Here is a 19,307-nt window from a genome sequence, read left to right as displayed (position 1 = left end):
AGCCCTACAAATTTTTTCCCTTCAAGTATTTATTTAATTCCCTTTTGAAAGTTACTATTGAATCTGCTTCCACCACTCTTTCAGGCAGTACATTCCAGATCACTGTGTTAAAAATAAATTCCTCATGTCGACTCTGGTTCTATCTTCTGATGAATTTTTGTGTTCATCAGCCTACATTATGAGAAACAGTTAAGGAGGTTGATTTTGTTCTTATTGGAAAAGAAGAGACTACAAGATGACCCAAGAAGAGTTTTAAGAATTGTAAAGTCGATAGATAATTTTAATGTCAATCCAGGCAAATTGGACAAAAGGTTCAAAAATTCAGGAATTATGAGTGATTAGGAAATTCCTGCAGACCTATTTCACACAAAGGGAAATAAACCTATGGGATAAGTTACCAGGGAGAACCAATGAAATAAACATGTTTATTAATTTTTTTTTTGCTTGCCCTCTCCAGATGTATTGCAGAATATTTCTGGCTGGTTCACTATAGGCTTATGCCTGATTTTTCTGATTGATGTAATATTTTTGCTATTTGTAGTTGGAGTCTATGGTGTCAGTTCCAATTGGTCATTTTTGTGACTTAACCAATCACATTGTGCCAAAAAAAAATTATATAATGTCATTTATGATTGGTTGTTATTGTGACTGAACCAATTCCAACTGGTGGTTGCCTGGCTGCTGATGTGACTGGCTGAGAACTGGCAGGCTGCTCACAGCTGGCTAGGGACTGGTGGTAGGCTGGTTTCCGGTGGCTGGCTGGGTTCTGGTAGTAGATAGATAGCTTCTGGTGGCTGGCTGCTGATTATGGATTAATGCTTCTGATGGCTATCTTCCAGTTGTTGGTGGCAGTTTGCTATGGTTTGACTGGCTGCAAGCTGATGGGCTTTCTCTAGGCTGGTTGGTCGGCTAATCTTCCTGTAATTTTCAAGCTTAAGCTCTTAATGCTGCAAAGAGGAAACTTCCATCCCATCAGCTGAAGTCATACCAAATTTCCTGGGATGGTAGACTAATGTACAAACCCACCACTCCACCTAATCCCTCTAATAAAAATAATTGTAATGAAAACTACAGCTCTGATTTGTATTGAATCTCTGCCGCAGGATAAACATACTACATAATTTCAAAGCGTTATTAGATCAATTAAATGCTGGAGCATAGTGCTTCTTTGACACTGACACAGTCACACCACTTTAAAAACTAAATCATTGGGGGTAATTTTGACTTTGTGCAATAGTGTAAAATGGGTGATAGCGAATCAGTAGCCTGTTTTACATCACTCACGATAAAAAATCGCTAGCAATGTAAAATGGACGGCCGATTCACTGTCACTCGTTTTACACTATCGCACAAAGTCAAAATTACCCTCGTTGTGCGAAAGGCTTTGAGACATTTCAATGGATAAGGCGCTATATAAATGCAAGTGTTTATTATCGATCTGCTCCGATTCCATCATTCCTCTGTAGTAAATTGTCACTGATCAGAATAACTAACACTACCTTTGTGTATTCTGTTATAGTTTATCTTTGACCTCATGGTATGTGGAAAGCTCAGTGGTAACAAGGTCATTGAAGAGTTTGTACTGCACTCGCCTGCCCCCATGGACACTGCCATCAAGCTCTCCCGTGCTTTTGGCATCACAGCTCTGAAGGAAAAAGAGAGATCCATGGAGCTGCTGGAAGCGGCCAAGTATTGTGAAAACATGGCTACCGAGCTCCTCACCGTGGCATCTGGTTGCAGAAGCGCCGGATACTTGCTCCGTGCCGTGGACCATCGTGGCACCACAATGCTGGACTCCCTAATAGAATGTGAACAGAAGGATGTGGTGGCTCACCCAGCGGTGCAGAAGTACCTGACTGACGTCTGGTACGGAAACTTGAAGTGGGCCCACTGGAAAATAGTCCTTTTGTTCTTTACCTTCCTCATCTGCCCCCCTATCTGGCTGATGTTCTCCCTTCCGCTTAAACACCGGTTCAACAGGATTCCAATTATGAAATTCATGAGCCATTTGGTTTCTCATATCTTTCTCCTGGTGTTATTTATATTAACCATAGTCTATCCCCCACTTAGCCCAATATATGAAGGGCGGCTGCTGCCCTGCTGGAATGAATGGCTCCTCTTAGCTTGGCTTTCAGGAATGCTGGTCTCAGAGCTGACCCACCCAGGGGAGAGAGCAGGACTAGCGTGGATACGGGTTTTCATCCTGGGATTTTCAGCCATTGCCGTCTTCTGTCACCTACTTGCATTTGCTTTTCGGGACCACGACCGCCTGCACTGCTTCTTTGCTCGAAACATTTTCCTCGCAGTGGCCATGACTCTCTGCTTCGTGCAGTTTTTGGAATTCCTAACCTTCCACCACCTCTTCGGCCCCTGGGCTATCATCATCCGAGACCTGATGAAGGACCTCGCCCGGTTTGCAGTCATTCTTGCCCTGTTTCACGTAGCCTTCACCATGCAACTCTCAGCAGTTTACCAACCTGTATACCCTGTGCCGCCGGCCAAATCATCCACTAGAAATAGCTCGGGTTCTCAAGGGGAGTATTATGACATTCAAGACCCTTTGGATATTACCGTCTTACTTTTCTTTGCTCTGTTCGGTATGGTGGATCCAGACTCCTTACCCCCATTGTATCGGACACCTACTTTTACCCAATTCATTGTCAAGTTTGTGTTTGGAATGTACCTCGTCATGACTCTGATAGTCCTGATTAACTTGCTGATCGCCATGATGAGTGACACCTACCAGCGGATCCAGGCGCAGTCAGACACTGAGTGGAAGTTTGGGAGGGCCATGTTGATCCGTGACATGATCAGGAAATCAGGGACCCCTTCTCCATTCAACCTGTGCACCAATCTTTTCTACTACATCAAAATGCTGTGCAAACATAGGGGTAAGTCAATGACTTTCATTAAAAGGGAAAATCTGAATGGGTGTTCCTACCTGTCTTCATGTGTAACATGTGTTTTTTATTGTTGAGGGTGAAGTTGAATTTTATAGGGCTTATTTTCCTAGCCTTTGCACCTGGGAACTGAGCGATCTGTGGGCACAAGTGCACCGACACCCACATTGCCCCAGGGTTCCCAGGGATTTTGTGTGAGAGCAGATTCTGGCTTGCACTTGCAATACGCACAGGTCAGATGGAACCAGGTAAATGAGGTGAGAAGGGGCTGATCCCAGCCTCCCACCTCTATTTTCATCCACTATGCTTGCTGGGCACCCAGAGCAAGCTGGCACTGTGGCCTGCCTCCAAATCCCCCGCCTACTGCAGGGTCCTCAGAGGTCTTGGAGGCAGGTCTCTTTGTTTTAGCCCTCCCCCACATGTTTGAATTTCAGTTGGGAGCTTCAGGCTCCTGCTTTCCATATGGTTGCCAACTTTGGTTGGAGTTATTCCTGGAGGTTTTGATCACGTGACATTTGATCATGTGATGTCTAATCATGTGACATCTGATCACGTAACACTTGCCCCTTACTGGCTGCTTCTTTCTTGGCTGCGCTGCCACTCACCATGTTGCTGCTGCTCTTGGCCTAACAGGAAATGCTTGGTCCCACACCCCCCAGGTCCCTACCTCCTTGCCTGAGCCCCAATTCCCCCCACCCCGAGTCCCCAGTCTCCCTCTCACCCCCACTCAAGCCCCAATCCCTGTCCCTCCATTCTGTCCCCACATTCCTCAATCTCCTTCTCTTCCCTCCCCTGCCTGAGCCTCAATACTCCCGACCCCCAGTCCACAGAATCTCCCGCCCATATTCTAATCTCCCCCCGTGCCAGCCCAATCAATCCCCCATTTCCAAGTCTCCCACTCCCCAAACTCTCCCTGCCCATACTCTAATCTCCCTAAGCCTCAGTCCCCTTCTCTCCTCCCTGCTCTAGCCTCAACCCTCCCCGACCACGAGTCCCCAATCTACTTCTCTCCCCCCACCCAAATACCCTGTCACTCTCTCTCTCTCCCCCTCCACCTCCAATTCCATGCCCCCTAGTCCCCGTTTACCCAGCCCAATCCCACCCCTATCCCCGGTCTGGCTCCCTTGCTGTTTCTCCGCCAGCAGATCCCCGTTTACCGAGGTTCATCCCTACCCGCCAGAAATGACCTCATTAACCACCATTCTTCATTGAGACATGAGGCGGGACCCAGCAGGGTGACATCACCGAGCAGGAGGCCATTTCTCTACAGTGGCGGGGGGCAACATCAGGGGGCGGGAGGCTGGCCTGCTGCTGCAGCGGGAAATTTAAAGGGCCCCCTCCTCACTGGGTGCATGGGTTGGAGTGGCGGGGAAATTCTACCGTTCTCCCAGGTTCCAAGCAGCAGTGCCCGGGAGATTCCTCTTCCACTCCGGGAGACTCCAAGCAATCCGCGACAGTTGGCAATCCTAGCTCTCCATCGTGGTCTCAATCATCGCGGCCATGTAGGTAGCTGCAGGCCTGAGAGGCTCCTGATTTTCCTGAGTAGGCCCGCATGAGGGCAGCCCCAGCCTATTTAAATGGCCCGAGGCCTACCCGCCACTCGGAGCGGCAGAGAGGCAATCAGTGAAAAGACAAGGAGTAACGTCACAGGACAGCAGGTCGGTGATTGCCTGGTGAATATTAGTTTTTTTTCTCTGAGCTAGGGAATTGGGTAAAATTGAATTAAAAGCTAGAAGCGTAAAATTCCTGGTAGCTCATTAAAATTAAAGCTTAAACTACTTAACTAGAGTAATACAACTAAAAGTAACCGTATTTGAGGCTTAATTTGTTTTTTGCTTGGTTTAAGTTAATCTAATAAATTAAGGCATGGCAGGGCAGCTCAGACCCGTGGAATGCATGACCTGTGCCATGTGGGAACTCCAGGACGCTTCCCGTGTCCTGGACAACCACATGTGCAGGAAGTGTCGTCAGCTGGTGGAGCTCGAGCTCTGGGTTTCGGACCTTGAGCAGCAGCTGGAGTCACTGCAGTGCATCCACGAGGCTGGGAGTTTCGTGGATAGCACGTTTCAGGAGGTGGTCACCCCGCAGATTAAGAGAGTGCAGGCAGAGAGGGAACGGGTGACCGCCAGACAGACAAGGACGACCGGGCAGGTAGTGCAGGAGTCCCCTGAGGGCATCTCACTCTCCAACCAGTATTCAGTTCTGGGTACTGGTGGGGGGGAGGGCTCCTCTGGGGAGTGCAGCCAGAGCCAAGTCCAAAGCACCATGGGTGGCTCAGCTGTACAGGGGGGGAGGAGAAAGGTCTAGAGAGCAATAGTGATAGGGGATTCTATAGTTAGGGGAGCAGACAGGCGTTTCTGCGGCCACAAACGTGATTCCAGGATGGTATGTGGCCTCCTTGGTGCCAGGGTCATGGATGTCACTGAGCGGCTGCAGGACATTCTGAAGGGGAAGGGTGAACAGCCAGAGGTCGTGGTCCATATCGGTACCAATGACATAGGTAGAAAGAGGGATGAGGTCCTGCAAGCAGAATATAAGGAGTTAGGAAATAAGTTTAAAAAGCAGGACCTCAAGGGTAGTAATCTCAGGATTACTCCCAGTGCCACGTGCTAGTGAGTATAGGAACAGGAGAATAGATCAGATGAATGCGTGGCTGGAGGGTTGGTGCAGGAGGGAGGGATTTAGATTCCTGAGGAATTGGGACCGATTCTGGGGAAGGTGGGACCTGTACAAGCCGGACGGGTTACACCTCAACAGATCCGGAACTAATATCTTTGCAGGGGGGTTTGCTACTGCTGTTGGGGAAGGTTTAAACTAGAGCGGCAGGGGGATGGGAACTGAGCGGGGAGTCAGAAGAGAGTAAAGTTGAGAGAAGCAAAAGAGGGGAGGACCCAGGGGAAATTTACAATACAAATAGTACAAATAGTTGTTCAAGAACAAGTGAAAGGGAAAAGCGTAGAGCAGCAGAAAGAAAGTGTACTTAAACTAGAGTGGCAGGGGGATGGGAACCTGAGTGGGGAGTCAGAAGGGAATAAAGTTGAGAGCAGCAAGAGAGGGGAAGACCCAGGGGAAATCTACAATACAAATAGTACAAACAGTTGTTCAAGAACAAGTGAAAGGGAAAAGCGTAGAGCAGCGGAAAGAAAGTGTACTTTAGGCACGACAGATAAAATGAAAACTAGAAGGCATAAGGCGATTAACCCAGCAGCAAAGCTGTGGCAGGGGGTTGGGAACCTGAGCAGGGAGACAGAGGAAAGCGTGTCAGGAAGGGACAGAAGGTATGGAGTAAAAGGTAAAGTGTTAAAAAATGAAAAAGCAGGAACTAAGTGTCACAAAACATATTTGAAAGTTCTTTATCTGAATGCACGTAGCATTCGTAACAAAATGGACGAGTTAACGGCACAAATAACTACGTATGGGTATGATCTTGTGGCCATTACAGAAACATGGCTGCAGGGTGACAACGACTGGGAATTAAATATGCCAGGGTATTTAACAATCAGGAAGGACAGGCAGGAAGGAAGGGGAGGTGGGGTGGCTATGTTAATAAGGGAAGGAATCACTGTAATACAGAGAAAAGATATTGGGACAAAGGATCAGGATAATGAAACAGGTTGGGTGGAGATAAGGAATAATAAGGGGAAAAAAACACTCGTGGGCATAGTATATAGGCCTCCTAATAGTTGCAACTCTGCTGGAAGAAGTATTAATCAGGAAATAGTCGGGGCATGTAATAAGGGAACAGCTATAATTATGGGGGATTTTAACTATCATATTAACTGGACAAATCAAATTGGGCAGGGCAGCCTTGAGGAAGAGTTTATTGAGTGTATTAGGGATGGATTTCTTGAGCAGTATGTAACTGATCCTACAAGGGGGCAAGCAACCTTGGACCTGGTCCTGTGTAATGAGCCAGGATTAATTAATAATGTCCTAGTTAAGGATCCCCTTGGAATGAGTGACCATAACATGGTTACATTCCATATCCAATTAGAGGGTGAGAAGGTTGGTTCTCAAACAAGCGTACTGAGCTTGAATAAAGGAGACTATGATGGTATGAGAGCGGAATTGATTAAAGTGGACTGGGAAAATAGTTTAAAGGGTAAGACGGTACATGAACAGTGGTGTTCATTTAGGGAGTTATTTTACAACTTTCAAAAAAAAAAAATTCCACTGAGGAAAAAAGGGTGTAAAAGAAATGACAGCCATCTGTGGCTAAATAAAGAAATTAAGGATAGTATCCGACTAAAAACAAAGACATAAATGGTAGCCAAACTTAGTGGGAGGATAGAAGATTGGGAAGTCTTCAAAAGACAGCAAAAAGTAACGAAAGGATTGATTAAGAAAGGGAAGATAGATTATGAAAATAAATTAGCAAAACATATAAAAACAGATAGCAAGAGTTTCTACAGTTATATAAAAAGAAAACGGGTGGCTAAGGCAAACGTAGGTCCTTTAGAGGATGAGACCGGGAAATTAATGGTGGGAAACATGGAGATGGCAAAAATGCTGAACAAATATTTTGTTTCAGTCTTTACGGTAGAGGACACTAAGAATATCCCAACACTGGACAAATAGGGGGCTCTACGGGGGGGGGAGCTAAATACGATTAAAATCACTAAGGAATTGGTACTCAGTAAATTAATGGGACTCAAGGCGGATAAATCCCCTGGACCTGATGGCTTACATCCTAGGGTCTTGAGGGAAGTGGCAGTAGGGATTGTGGATGCTTTGGTAATAATTTTCCAAAATTCTCTGGACTCGGCAAAGGTCCCGGCAGATTGGAAAACTGCTAATGTAACACCCTTATTTAAAAAGGGTAGTAGGCAGTAGGCTGGAAATTATAGACCAGTTAGCCTAACATCTGTGGTGGGTAAAATTTTGGAGTCTATTATTAAGGAGACAGTAGCAGAACATTTGGATAAACATAATTTAATAGGACAAAGTCAGCATGGCTTTATGAAGGGGAAGTCATGTCTGACAAATTTGCTTGAGTTCTTTGAGGACATAACGTACAGGGTGGATAAAGGGGAACCAGTGGACGTTGTGTATTTAGACTTCCAGAAGGCATTCGACAAGGTGCCACATAAAAGATTATTGCTCAAGATAAAGAATCACTGGATTGGGGGTAATATTCTGGCATGGGTGGAGGATTGGTTATCTAACAGGAAGCAGAGAGTTGGGATAAATGGTACATTCTCGGACTGGCAACCAGTAGCCAGTGGTGTTCCGCAGGGGTCGGTGCTGGGTCCCCAACTCTTTACAATCTATATTAATGATTTGGAGGAGGGGACCAAGTGTAACATATCAAAGTTTGCAGATGGTACAAAGATGGGAGGGAAAGTAGAGAGTGAGGAGGACATAATAAACCTACAGGGGGATATAGACAGGCTGGGTGAGTGGGCGGAGATTTGGCAGATGCAATACAATATTGGAAAATGTGAGGTTATGCACTTTGGCAGGAAAAATCAGAGAGCAAGTTATTATCTTAATGGCGAGAAACTGGAAAATACTGCAGTAAAAAGGGATCTGGGGGTCCTAGTGCAAGAAAATCAAAAGGTTAGTATGCAGGTGCAGCAGGTGATCAAGAAGGCCAATGGAATGTTGGCTTTTATTGCTAGGGGGATAGAATATAAAAACAGGGAGGTGTGGCTGCAGTTATATAAGGTATTGGTGAGACCGCACCTGGAATACTGCATACAGTTTTGGTCTCCATACTTAAGAAAAGACATACTTGCTCTCGAGGCAGTACAAAGAAGGTTCACTCGGTTAATCCCGGGGATGAGGGGACGGACATATGAAGAGAGGTTGAGTAGATTGGGACTCTACTCATTGGAGTTCAGAAGAATGAGAGGCGATCTTATTGAAACATATAAGATTGTGAAGGGGCTTGATCGGGTGGATGCGGTAAGGATGTTCCCAAGGATGGGTGAAACTAGAACGAGGGGGCATAATCTTAGAATAAGGGGCTGCTCTTTCAAAACTGAGATGAGGAGAAACTTCTTCACTCAGAGGGTAGTTGGTCTGTGGAATTTGCTGCCCCAGGAAGCTGTGGAAGCTACATCATTAAATAAATTTAAAACAGAAATAGACAGTTTCCTAGAAGTAAAGGGAATTAGGGGTTATGGGGAGCGGGCAGGAAATTGGACATGAATTTAGATTTGAGGTTAGGATCAGATCAGCCATGATCTTATTGAATGGCGGAGCAGGCTCGAGGGGCCGATTGGCCTACTCCTGCTCCTATTTCTTATGTTCTTATGTTACTTTAGGCACTACAGATTAAGTGAAAACTAGAAGGTTTAAAGCAATTAACCCAGCATCAAAACTGAAGGTCAGGCTAGGGTGTGTGGCCCAACTAAGAGTTCTATATACAAATGCACGGAGTATAAGGAATGAATTAAATGAACTACAGGTTCAAATTCAAATTGGAGGGTATGACATGATAGCTATTACTGAGACATGGCTGCAGGATGGTCAGGATTGGGAACTAAATATAACGGGTTATAAGGTCTAACAGGAGAGATAGGGAAAATGGAAGAGGGGGAGGAGTAGCCTTAGTGATTAGAGATGAAATCACTTCATGATAAAGGGGGATATAACGAGGGGTAAGCAGCCAACAGAGACCTTATGGGTTGAATTGAGAAATAGGAAAGGATCTAAGACTATAGTGGGAGTTGTGTATAGGAACCCTGGCAGCAGCTCTGAAGTGCTAGATTGTATAAATGCAGAGATTAGACAAGCGTGTAACAAAGGCATAGTGGACTTAATGGGGGACTTTAACCTTCACATAGATTGGGAAAAGCAGACTAGCAACTGTCAGGAATGTAGTGAATTTCTTGAGTGTGTCCGGGATAGTTTTCTACATCAGTATGTCCTAGAGGCAACAAGGGAGCAAGCCACACTAGATTTAGTAATGAGTAATGAACCAGATTTAATTAACAGCTTAACTGTGCATGAACATCTATCCAATAGCAATTATAACATGATCGAGTTCAAGGTAGTGTTTGAAAGGGAAAAAAGTGAATCAGCTGCTAAGATTCTAGACTTGGGTAAGGCCGACTTCAATGGGATGAGACAGAGACTGTCCACAGTAAACTGGGCAAATCTGTTAATGGGTAAAACGACTGATGATCAGTGGGAAATGTTTAAAGAAACATTTAACATGATACAGAATCGGTTCATACCCCTGAGGGGCAAGAACTCTAGTTGCAAAAAAAACAGCCATGGACAACTGAAGAGGTAAGGGACAGTATAAGACATAAGGAAAGGGCATACAAAAAGGCAAAAAATGGCATAGATCCTGGCGAATGGGAAAGATACAAAGATCAACAAAGGGTCACAAAACGGAAAGTAAGAGCTATAAAAAGACAGTATGAAAAGAAACTTGCAAGGGATATCAAAACCAATACGAAGAACTTTTATAGTTATATTAGGAAAAGGAGGGTGGTCAGGAGCAGTGTTGGCCCCTTAAAAACTGAAAGTGGGGATATTGTCATTGACAATGGGGAAATGGCGGACATGTTGAATAATTACTTTGCGTCAGTACTTACAGTCGAAAAAGAGGATAGCATGCCGGAAATCCCAAGAAAACTAATATTGAATCGGGGACAGGGACTCAATAAAATTAACATAAGTAAAACAACAGTAATGAAGAAATTAATAGCACTAAAGAGTGACAAATCCTCAGGACCAGATGGTTTCCATCCCAGGGTTTTAAAGGAAGTAGGTGAGCAGATTGCAGATGCCCTAACTATAATCTTTCAAAGTTCTCTAGATTCAGGAACTGTCCCTCTAGATTGGAAAATTGCACATGTCACTCCGCTTTTTAAGAAAGGAGAGAGAGGGAAACCAGGAAATTATAGACCAGTTAGCCGAACATTTGTTGTGGGGAAAATGCTGGGGTCTATAATTAAGGATAGGGTGACTGAACACCTCGAGAATTTTCAGTTAATCAGAGAGAGCCAGCATGGATTTGTGAAAGGTAGGTCATGCCTGACAAACCTGATTGAATTTTTTGAAGAGGTGACTAAAGTAATGGACTGGGGAATGTCAATGGATGTTATTTATATGGACTTCCAGAAGGCATTTGATAAAGTCCCACATAAGAGACCGTTAGCTAAGATAGAAGCCTGTGGAATCGAGGGAAAAGTAGGGACTTGGTTAGGAATTTGGCTGAGCGAAAGGCGACAGAGAGTAGGGATAATGGGTAAGTATTCACATTGGCAGGATGTGACTAGTGGAGTCCCGCAGGGATCTGTCTTGGGGCCTCAATTATTCACAATATTTACTAACGACTTAGATGAAGGCATAGAAAGTCTCATATCTAAGTTTGCCGATGACACGAAGATTGGTGGCATTGTAAGCAGTGTAGATGAAAACATAAAATTACAAAGGGATATTGATAGATTAGGTGAATGGAACTGTGGCAAATGGAATTCAATGTCGGCAAATATGAGGTCATCCACTTTGGATCAAAAAAGGATAGAACAGGGTACTTTCTAAATGGTAAAAAGTTAAAACCAGTGGATGTCCAAAGGGACTTAGGGGTTCAGGTACATAGATCATTGAAATGTCCTGAACAGGTGCAGAAAATAATCAAGAAGGCAAATGGAATGCTGGCCTTTATATCTAGAGGACTAGAGTACAAGGGGGCAGAAGCTATGCTGCAGCTATACAAAGCCCTGGTTAGACCGCACCTGGAATACTGTGAGCAGTTCTGGGCACCGCACCTTTGGAAGGACATATTGGCCTTGGTGGGAGTGCAGCGTAGGTTTACTGGAATGATACCGGACTTCAAGGGTTAAGTTACGAGGAGAGATTACACAAATTGGGGTTGTATTCTCTAGAGTTTGGAAGGTTAAGGGGTGATCTGATCGAAGTTTATAAAATATTAAGGGGAACGGATAGGGTGGATAGAGAGAAACTATTTCCGCTGGTTGGGGATTCCAGGAGTAGGGGGCACAGTCTAAAAATTAGAGCCAGACCTTTCAGGAGCGAGATTAGAAAACATTTCTACACACAAAGAGTGGTAGAAGTTTGGAACTCTCTTCCACAAACGGCAATTGATACTGGCTCAATTGCTAAATTTAAATGTGAGATAGATAGCTTTTTGGCAACCAAAGGTATTAAGGGATATGGGCCAAAGGCAGGTATATGGAGCTAGATCACAGATCAGCCATGATCTTATCAAATGGCAGAGCAGGCACGAGGGGCTGAATGGCCTACTCCTGTTCCTATGTTCCAATGACAGGAATCCTAGGCACTCCCGGTGCTGGACAGGTGCAGTGCGCTTTTGTTTAGTACCCGGGGGGAGGGGGGGGCCAACAAAATTGTTCCTTATAATTCCCAAACAAATGATCAAGTCATGAGGGAGGTTTGATCACACTCGGATATTGATATTACGCAGATAGACAAGTTAGACTAACCATATGAATGATTAAGTTACAGAGCCTAATTAGTGGAGGTGTTTATTATATTACAGGTCTGGATTTATTTCTAACGCGGACTAGGTTTTAAATTGATCACACTTTATTATTATGATGCTAGATATAACTTTCATCTGTAGTTATTCCCCACATAAGCTTACTTTAAACTGTAAAAGGCTTGCGAATTACTGTGAATGACATTATTGTACGACCACTTAACATATTTGCATCAAGTTTCTCTCTGTAGTTTTAATAGAGGCAATAGACACTTGTATAATAACTCACTAGTAGTAATTTCAGTGCTGTAAAGGGGAAAAAACCATGGGAAATAGCATCATTGAAATGTCAGGGCAGAAGGAGGCCCTTGAACTCATTACGTCTTTGCTGGTGCCGGCTCCAGATTGGAGCTATCTACTCTAACCCATCTGATTTATATTTCACCACTGAGCTGAGAAAATAATTCAAGACCGAAAAAAGTTGAGTCAGTGTCATATGCCCATGTCAGTCATATCCAATAAGGACTTTGTAACTTATTCTGTTTACATCGTGTATGTAAAATTAAACCGTGAGCAAAATGCACTCAAAATGTGTTTTACATCCACATCTGGGGTGGATGCAGAGATTTACCAGAATGGTACCAGGGGTGAAGGAATTCAGTGGAGAGACTAGAGAAACTGGGATTGTTCTCCTTAGACGAAAGAATGTTAGGGGGAGGTTCAATAGAGGTGTTCAAAATTATGAGGGGTTTTGATAGGGTAGATAGGGAGAAACTTTCCAGTGGCAGGAGGGTCGGTAACCAAAGGACACAGATTTAAGATAATTGACACAAAAAAGGGGGGAGTGAGGAGAATTTTTTTTACTCATCGACTTGTTATGATCTGGAATGCAGTGTTGAAAGGGTGGTGGAAGCAGATTCAGTAGTAAGTTTCAAAAGGGAATTGGATATATAATTGAAAAGGAAAAATTTGCAAGGCTATGGGGAAAGGGCAGGGGAGTGGGACTAATTGTATAGTTCTTTCAGAGAGTGGGCAAAGGCACAATGGGCTAAATGGCCTCCTTCGGTGCTGTATGATTCTATGATCTGAGTGGGGAAATTCTGTTTCACGCTCCTACCAGCTGGACGCAGCATGAGAACTAGGAACATAGGAACATAGGAACAGGAGTAGGCCATTCAGCCCCTCGTGCCTGCTCCGCCATTTGATAAGATCATGGCTGATCTGTGATCTAACTCCATATACCCACCTTTGGCCCATATCCCTTAATACCTTTGGTTGCCAAAAAGCTATCTATCTCAGATTTAAATTTAGCAATCGAGCTAGTATCAATTGCCATTTGCAGAAGAAAGTTCCAAACTTCTACCACCCTTTGTGTGTAGAAATGTTTTCTAATCTTGCTCCTGAAAGGTCTGGCTCTAATTTTTAGACTGTGCCCCCTACTCCTAGAATCCCCAACCAGCGGAAATAGTTTCTCTCTATCCACCCTATCCGTTCCTCTTAATATTTTATAAACTTCGATCAGATCACCCCTTAACCTTCTAAACTCCAGAGAATACAACCCCAATTTGTGTAATCTCTCCTCGTAACTAATTAAGAATGTAGGGAAAAATGAGGGATCCACAAAGACCATTTGCCAGTTCAAAGCATATTGCTCTAATACATTGATGCCATCTTAATGGGAGAGTTAGTGTACGAGGCGGGTGAGATTTGCTGAGCCAAATTAGCCAATTCCTCTGTGATGCACAGTTGAGAACTTTAAATGTCGGAATACATAATGTTTCAGGCTGGGTGGTAAGTATGTGCACTTTGCATCGCCAATCTAAACAGGCTGAAAATTGGGTACAGTACGAGGAAATTTCAAAATGTTTTGATAGATCATTTGCGAGGTTTCTTTTTTAAAAAATGTTTGATGTTTGTGGAAATTTAAACGATAGCTTTTAAGGTTTGTTATGTTTTTCCGTTTTTATGATATATATTTCCTTAGGTTCTGCACCACAGCTCTCTGAACCAGAATATGTCTTTACCTGTCCAATATCTAGCTGGATATAGTGAGACCCAAGAGTCAGGCGGAGAGCACTTGTCATTCACTCAACTTACTAGAATATATCACATGCTGCCACATGTTGGCAGAAAAAATATCCACTCTATCAAACCAAGGTCTAGCCAATAAACCACTAGACAAATTTATTGAACATTAATCAGGTAATTGAACAGCCCTCGGTAAAAACAGTGGGCTTGAAATTTCTGGGACCAGAGTGGGTGTTTTTTTTTATTCGTTCATGGGATGTGGGCGTCACTGGCGAGGCCGGCATTTATTGCCCATCCCTAATTGCCCTTGAGCCGCCTTCTTGAACCGCTGCAGTCCATGTGTTGAACGAGCACTTCACCTGGTAATGGGCCAGGATTTGGGGGTAGAGCCTAGTTGAGGCCCTTGGACTAGGCCTAGAAGTTCTAAAGATAAAGGTAAAGACTCAGTAGATTGCCTTCTTTCTTCAGCCACCGAAGCATCTTCATTGGGGTCAGCTGCCTGCCTTAAAGATGTTAATGTAGCCCTCCTCACGATTTAGGACAGGGTCTACATCTACCTCCTTGGGTGGCCGTGAATCCCACTTTGCTGCACTTCTGCCAGCAGTGCAGGCTTCCTAGAACTTCAGGGTCCTATATTTACAGTAATAATAAACTTTATTCATCTCCTCGGAATCAAAAACAACAAAGGTGTTTCTACTGTGCTAACTCTCAACAAAAAACTGACTCTTGAAACAGTCTTTTTTTACCTCCTACATTGCTGTAAACTACCACGGAGTTACTGACCTGCCCCTTAGCTCTCCTGGCTTCAGATTGTCTATTGTCTTCATGCAGCAGCACCTCAGATATAACTCCAAATTCTTTTACAGATATCCCAGAGCAAAAGGACAATTATAAATTGTATTTCTCAATGCTAGATTAAGTGGCCGTCCATTTACATTCCGACTGGCGTTTGGCGCCCAGAATTACAGCTGCCAAACAAACTACTATAAATAACTCCACAGGTTGCTTATATTTGAACTGACCCATTGATAGAAAAGATTTACTAGAATGGTTCCAGGGATGAGGGACTTCAGTTATGTGGATAGACTAGAGAAGCTAGGGTTGTTCTCCTTAGAGCAGACAAGGTTAAGAGGAGATTTGATAGGGGTTCAAAATCATGAGGAGTCTAGACAAAGTAGGTAGAGAGAAACTGTTCGCATTGGTGGAAGGGTCGAGAGGACAAAGATTTAAGGTGAGTGACAAAAGAACCAAAGGCGACATGAAGAAAAACTTTTTTACGCAGCGAGTGGTTGTGATCTGGAATGTACAGCCTGAAAGGGTGGTGAAGGCAGATTCAGTCGTGGAAATTGAATAAATGCTTGAAAGAAAAAGATTTGCAGGGCTACGGGGAAAGGACGAGGGAGTGGGACTAGCTGGATTGCCCTTGCAGAGAGCCGGCATGGACTCGACAGGCCGAATGGCCTCCTTCTGTGCTGTAACCATTCTATGATATGTTCCAAATACTTTGAATGACCCGTTGGACTGGGTCCTCATTCAAGGACAATGACAGCAATCGACTTATGCATATCAAGCCCTTAATGAACAAGGTCTCTGCCTTGTCCTGAGCTGTGTGTGTATCAGCCAGTCTAGAACATGAATCTCTACAGCCTGCAGACACAGATATTAGTAATCAGTTTTAATTGTTATAGTCAGCAAGAAAGGAACCACAAACAAAATCTTCGTTTTTGTCACAAGGTCCAAAACCTAAATGTTTCTTATAGAGAGAGTAACAAATATAAAAAATAAATCCGCATTGAAGTTTCCCGACACAGTAAAACCTTAGGGATCCTTCCCTCCCAAAGTGAGAATATAAGATGAAGGACTGGCCACTTAACCTAACAAAACTGCCCCTTTTTGGTTGATTTCTAGCCCATCTCCCTGCCACCTCACTGTGTCCCTTAGATCTACACTCTTTCTCTAGAAACATACTAGTTGTGCCATCAATCCTTACTGCTTCAGTGGCCTTCCTTGGTAATCTATAAGCCGCAATTTTAACTGGTGGTGTAAGAACGGCCTGCGGGGCCTGGCTGATTTTACCTCTCAGGCCCTCCTTGGTTTAATGTCTCATCCGAAAGATGGCACCTCCGACAGTGCGGCACTCCCTCAGTATGCAGGTACAGCAGGCAATTAGGAAAGCAAATGGCATGTTGGCCTTTATTGCAAGGGTGTTGAAGTACAAGAGTAAGGAAGTCTTACTACAGTTGTAAAGGGCTTTAGTGAGACCTCACCTGGAGAACTACGTACAGTTTGGGTCTCCTTATTTAAGGAAGGATATACTGACCTTGGAGGCAATACAACAAAGGTTCACTGGATTAATTCCCGGGATGAGAGGATTGGCCTATGAGGAGAGATTGGGTAGAATGGGCCTATTCTCTCTGGAGTTTAGAAGAATGAGAGATGATCTCATTGAAACACATAAGATTATTAGGAGGCTTGATAGGGTAGATGTTGAGAGATTGTTTCCCCTGGCTAGAGAATCTAGAACTAGTCGCAGGCTAAGGGGTCGGCCATTCAAGACTGAGATGAGGAGGAATTTCTTCATGCAGAGAGTTGTGAATCTTTGGAATTCTTTACCCCAGAGGGCTGTGGATGCTGAGTCATTGAGTATATTCAAGGCTGAGAGAGATAGATTTTTGGACTCTGTGGGGAATCAAGAGATATGGGGATCGGGCGGGAAAGTGGAGTTGAGGTCGAAGATCAGCCATGATCTGATTGAATGGTGCAGCAGGCCCGAGAGACCGCATGGCCTACTCCTGCTTCTATTTCTTATGTTCTTGTGTTCTCAGTACTGCACTGGAGCATCAGCCTAAATTTTGTGCTCAAGCCCCTGGAGAGTGGAACTTGAACCCACGATCTCCTGACTCAGAGTTGAGAGATCTACTATCGAGCCACGGCTGGGGGAGGGGGCGGGGGGGGGGGGGGGGTTGGTGAGGTGGGTCCTGAGGCGATCATAGTTGGGGGTGGGAAGCCCGGGGCAGAGGATTCCGAAGGTTTCCAGAAAAAGCACTCCTGCACCTCCTGGCCTACAAGAAAACCTTCAAAAAATTGAAAAGGATCAATTACCGGAGCCTCTTCCAACCACGATGCTGCCTGCGGCCAGGCGTCACTGGTGGGCCAGGCACTGAACAGCACTGCCGCGATTGGCAGTTGAGATCGCGTCGGGCTCTGAATGACCTCACAGGCTCCAACATTTAAATATATATGAGGGCCCTGCCTGCCTGCAGTGGCAGCCCCAACGCTGGCGGCCACCGGCAGTTACAACGGCGGCTAGCACAAACACGTTGGGAATGCAGCGCTAAGCGCCCCACCACCATTTTAACTCCCTGCCCGCCCCATTCCCGCCAGGCGGGCAGGGTTGAAATCGGACCTATTGTTTGTGTAAAATAGGTCTGTCCAAAATTCCTATTTACTCCTAGGGGTAAATCAGTCAATCCCACACTCCCAGCAGGGAGCCACATACAAAAGGAGCTGAGGTTGGAGAATCAGTGCTGCACTGTTGTGTAGGCCTCATTCTAGCCATCATTAATTTCTAGCACTGGCCCCTGCTGGAAAGGCAGGTTTAGTGCACCTGCCCTCTAATTTCCTTATTTTTAAACTACACCCCTAGATTGTGAATCCTTTGTCATTATGAACAATTTCAACGAATCATAGAAAATTTATGGCACAGAAGGAGGCCATTCGGCCCATCGTGTCCGCGCCAGCTGAGAAACGAGCCACCCAGCCTAATGCCACTTTCCTGCATTTGGTCCTGAACTTTATTAATCCTGTGTAAAATGCTGAAACCTTCAACTATTTTAGCTCCTAGCCTCCTATTTTGCAACAAGGCAAAGCCCAGCTTTCATAACCGTTCCTCATAACTTAGATTGCTGAGGCCTGTTCTTACTCAACACTGCGCCCGCTCAAGGGCAATAATACCCTTGCTATGGCTTGTATCGGTCATGGTCATTCATAAATCTCTTGGATTTGGCTCTGTTTTGTCGAGGTTTTTGCATTAGAGGACACCAAACAAGCAAGTGAGAACATCAGTAACCTAAGTACCTGGCATGTGTGTTGTTCTGTTTTATATCCCTGACATATAGCGTGACAGGGAACCTAGATAATCTGTGTGGAGAATAAAATTATCCAGTATGTCAAGCTGGTATATTTGCTGTTTGCCAGCAGATTAATGGAGGTCAGAAACTTGAAGCCCTATAAATTTATGGGATAAGTATTACAGATAGTACAAACATTAACAGACCCATTAAACCAAGAAGCCAGCCATTTTAAACCATTTAGAAATGTCTGATTGACAACCAAATAAGGCTAGAAATTACTGTTGCTGATATTAGCAAACAAACATTTAATGTATACATTTGACATTCCTTTGTCCGCTATTTCAATTATTTTAAACGTGTTAAGCTTTCGTCCGCTAATATTTTCAACAGCAGTTCCTAGTTTACAGCCAGAGATTGCTGCAAATATTTAAACCGTCAGTCGAAAGCTTGATTATTTACTGTAAAGGTAAAAGCGGCCATTTTAAACAGCCAGATGTCCAAATTTTTTTTTTCAATTGTTGAAGAAGAGCCCAGCAAATGTGTCAGCCATGGCTCAGTTGGTAGCACTCTCGCCTCTGAGTCTAAATGTTGTGGGTTTGAGTCCCACTGCAGAGACTTGAGCACAAAATCTAAGCTGACACTCCAGTGCAGTGCTGAGGGAGCGCTGCATTGTTGGAGGTGCCGACTTTCGGATGAGTTGTTAAACCGAGGCCTCGTCTGCCCGCTGAGGTGGATGTAAAAGATCCCAGGGCACTCTATCAAAGCAGAGCAGGGGAGTTCTCCCCGGTGCCGTGGGCAATATTTATCCCTCAACCAACATCACTAGAACAGATTATCTGGTCATTATCACATTGCTGTTTGTGGGATCTTGCTGTGCACAAACGG

General features: G+C 44.5%; 1 protein-coding gene across 4 annotated transcripts in view; it reads left to right on the top strand.

Moving 5' to 3' along the window:
* trpn1 (transient receptor potential cation channel, subfamily N, member 1) overlaps positions 1-19,307 on the top strand; it is a 272,820-nt gene that overhangs the window by 231,612 nt on the left and 21,901 nt on the right. For all 4 annotated transcript variants that reach the window (XM_067978518.1, XM_067978520.1, XM_067978509.1 and 1 more), the window contains one exon: positions 1,520-2,891. In XM_067978518.1, the coding sequence (XP_067834619.1) occupies positions 1,520-2,891 (1,372 nt within the window). The remainder of the gene's footprint in view (positions 1-1,519; positions 2,892-19,307) is intronic.

This window comes from Heptranchias perlo, chromosome 3 (assembly GCF_035084215.1).
Source record: "Heptranchias perlo isolate sHepPer1 chromosome 3, sHepPer1.hap1, whole genome shotgun sequence".
NCBI classification, from domain to species: Eukaryota; Metazoa; Chordata; class Chondrichthyes; order Hexanchiformes; family Hexanchidae; genus Heptranchias; species Heptranchias perlo.
This window is presented reverse-complemented; position numbering and strand designations above follow the sequence as displayed.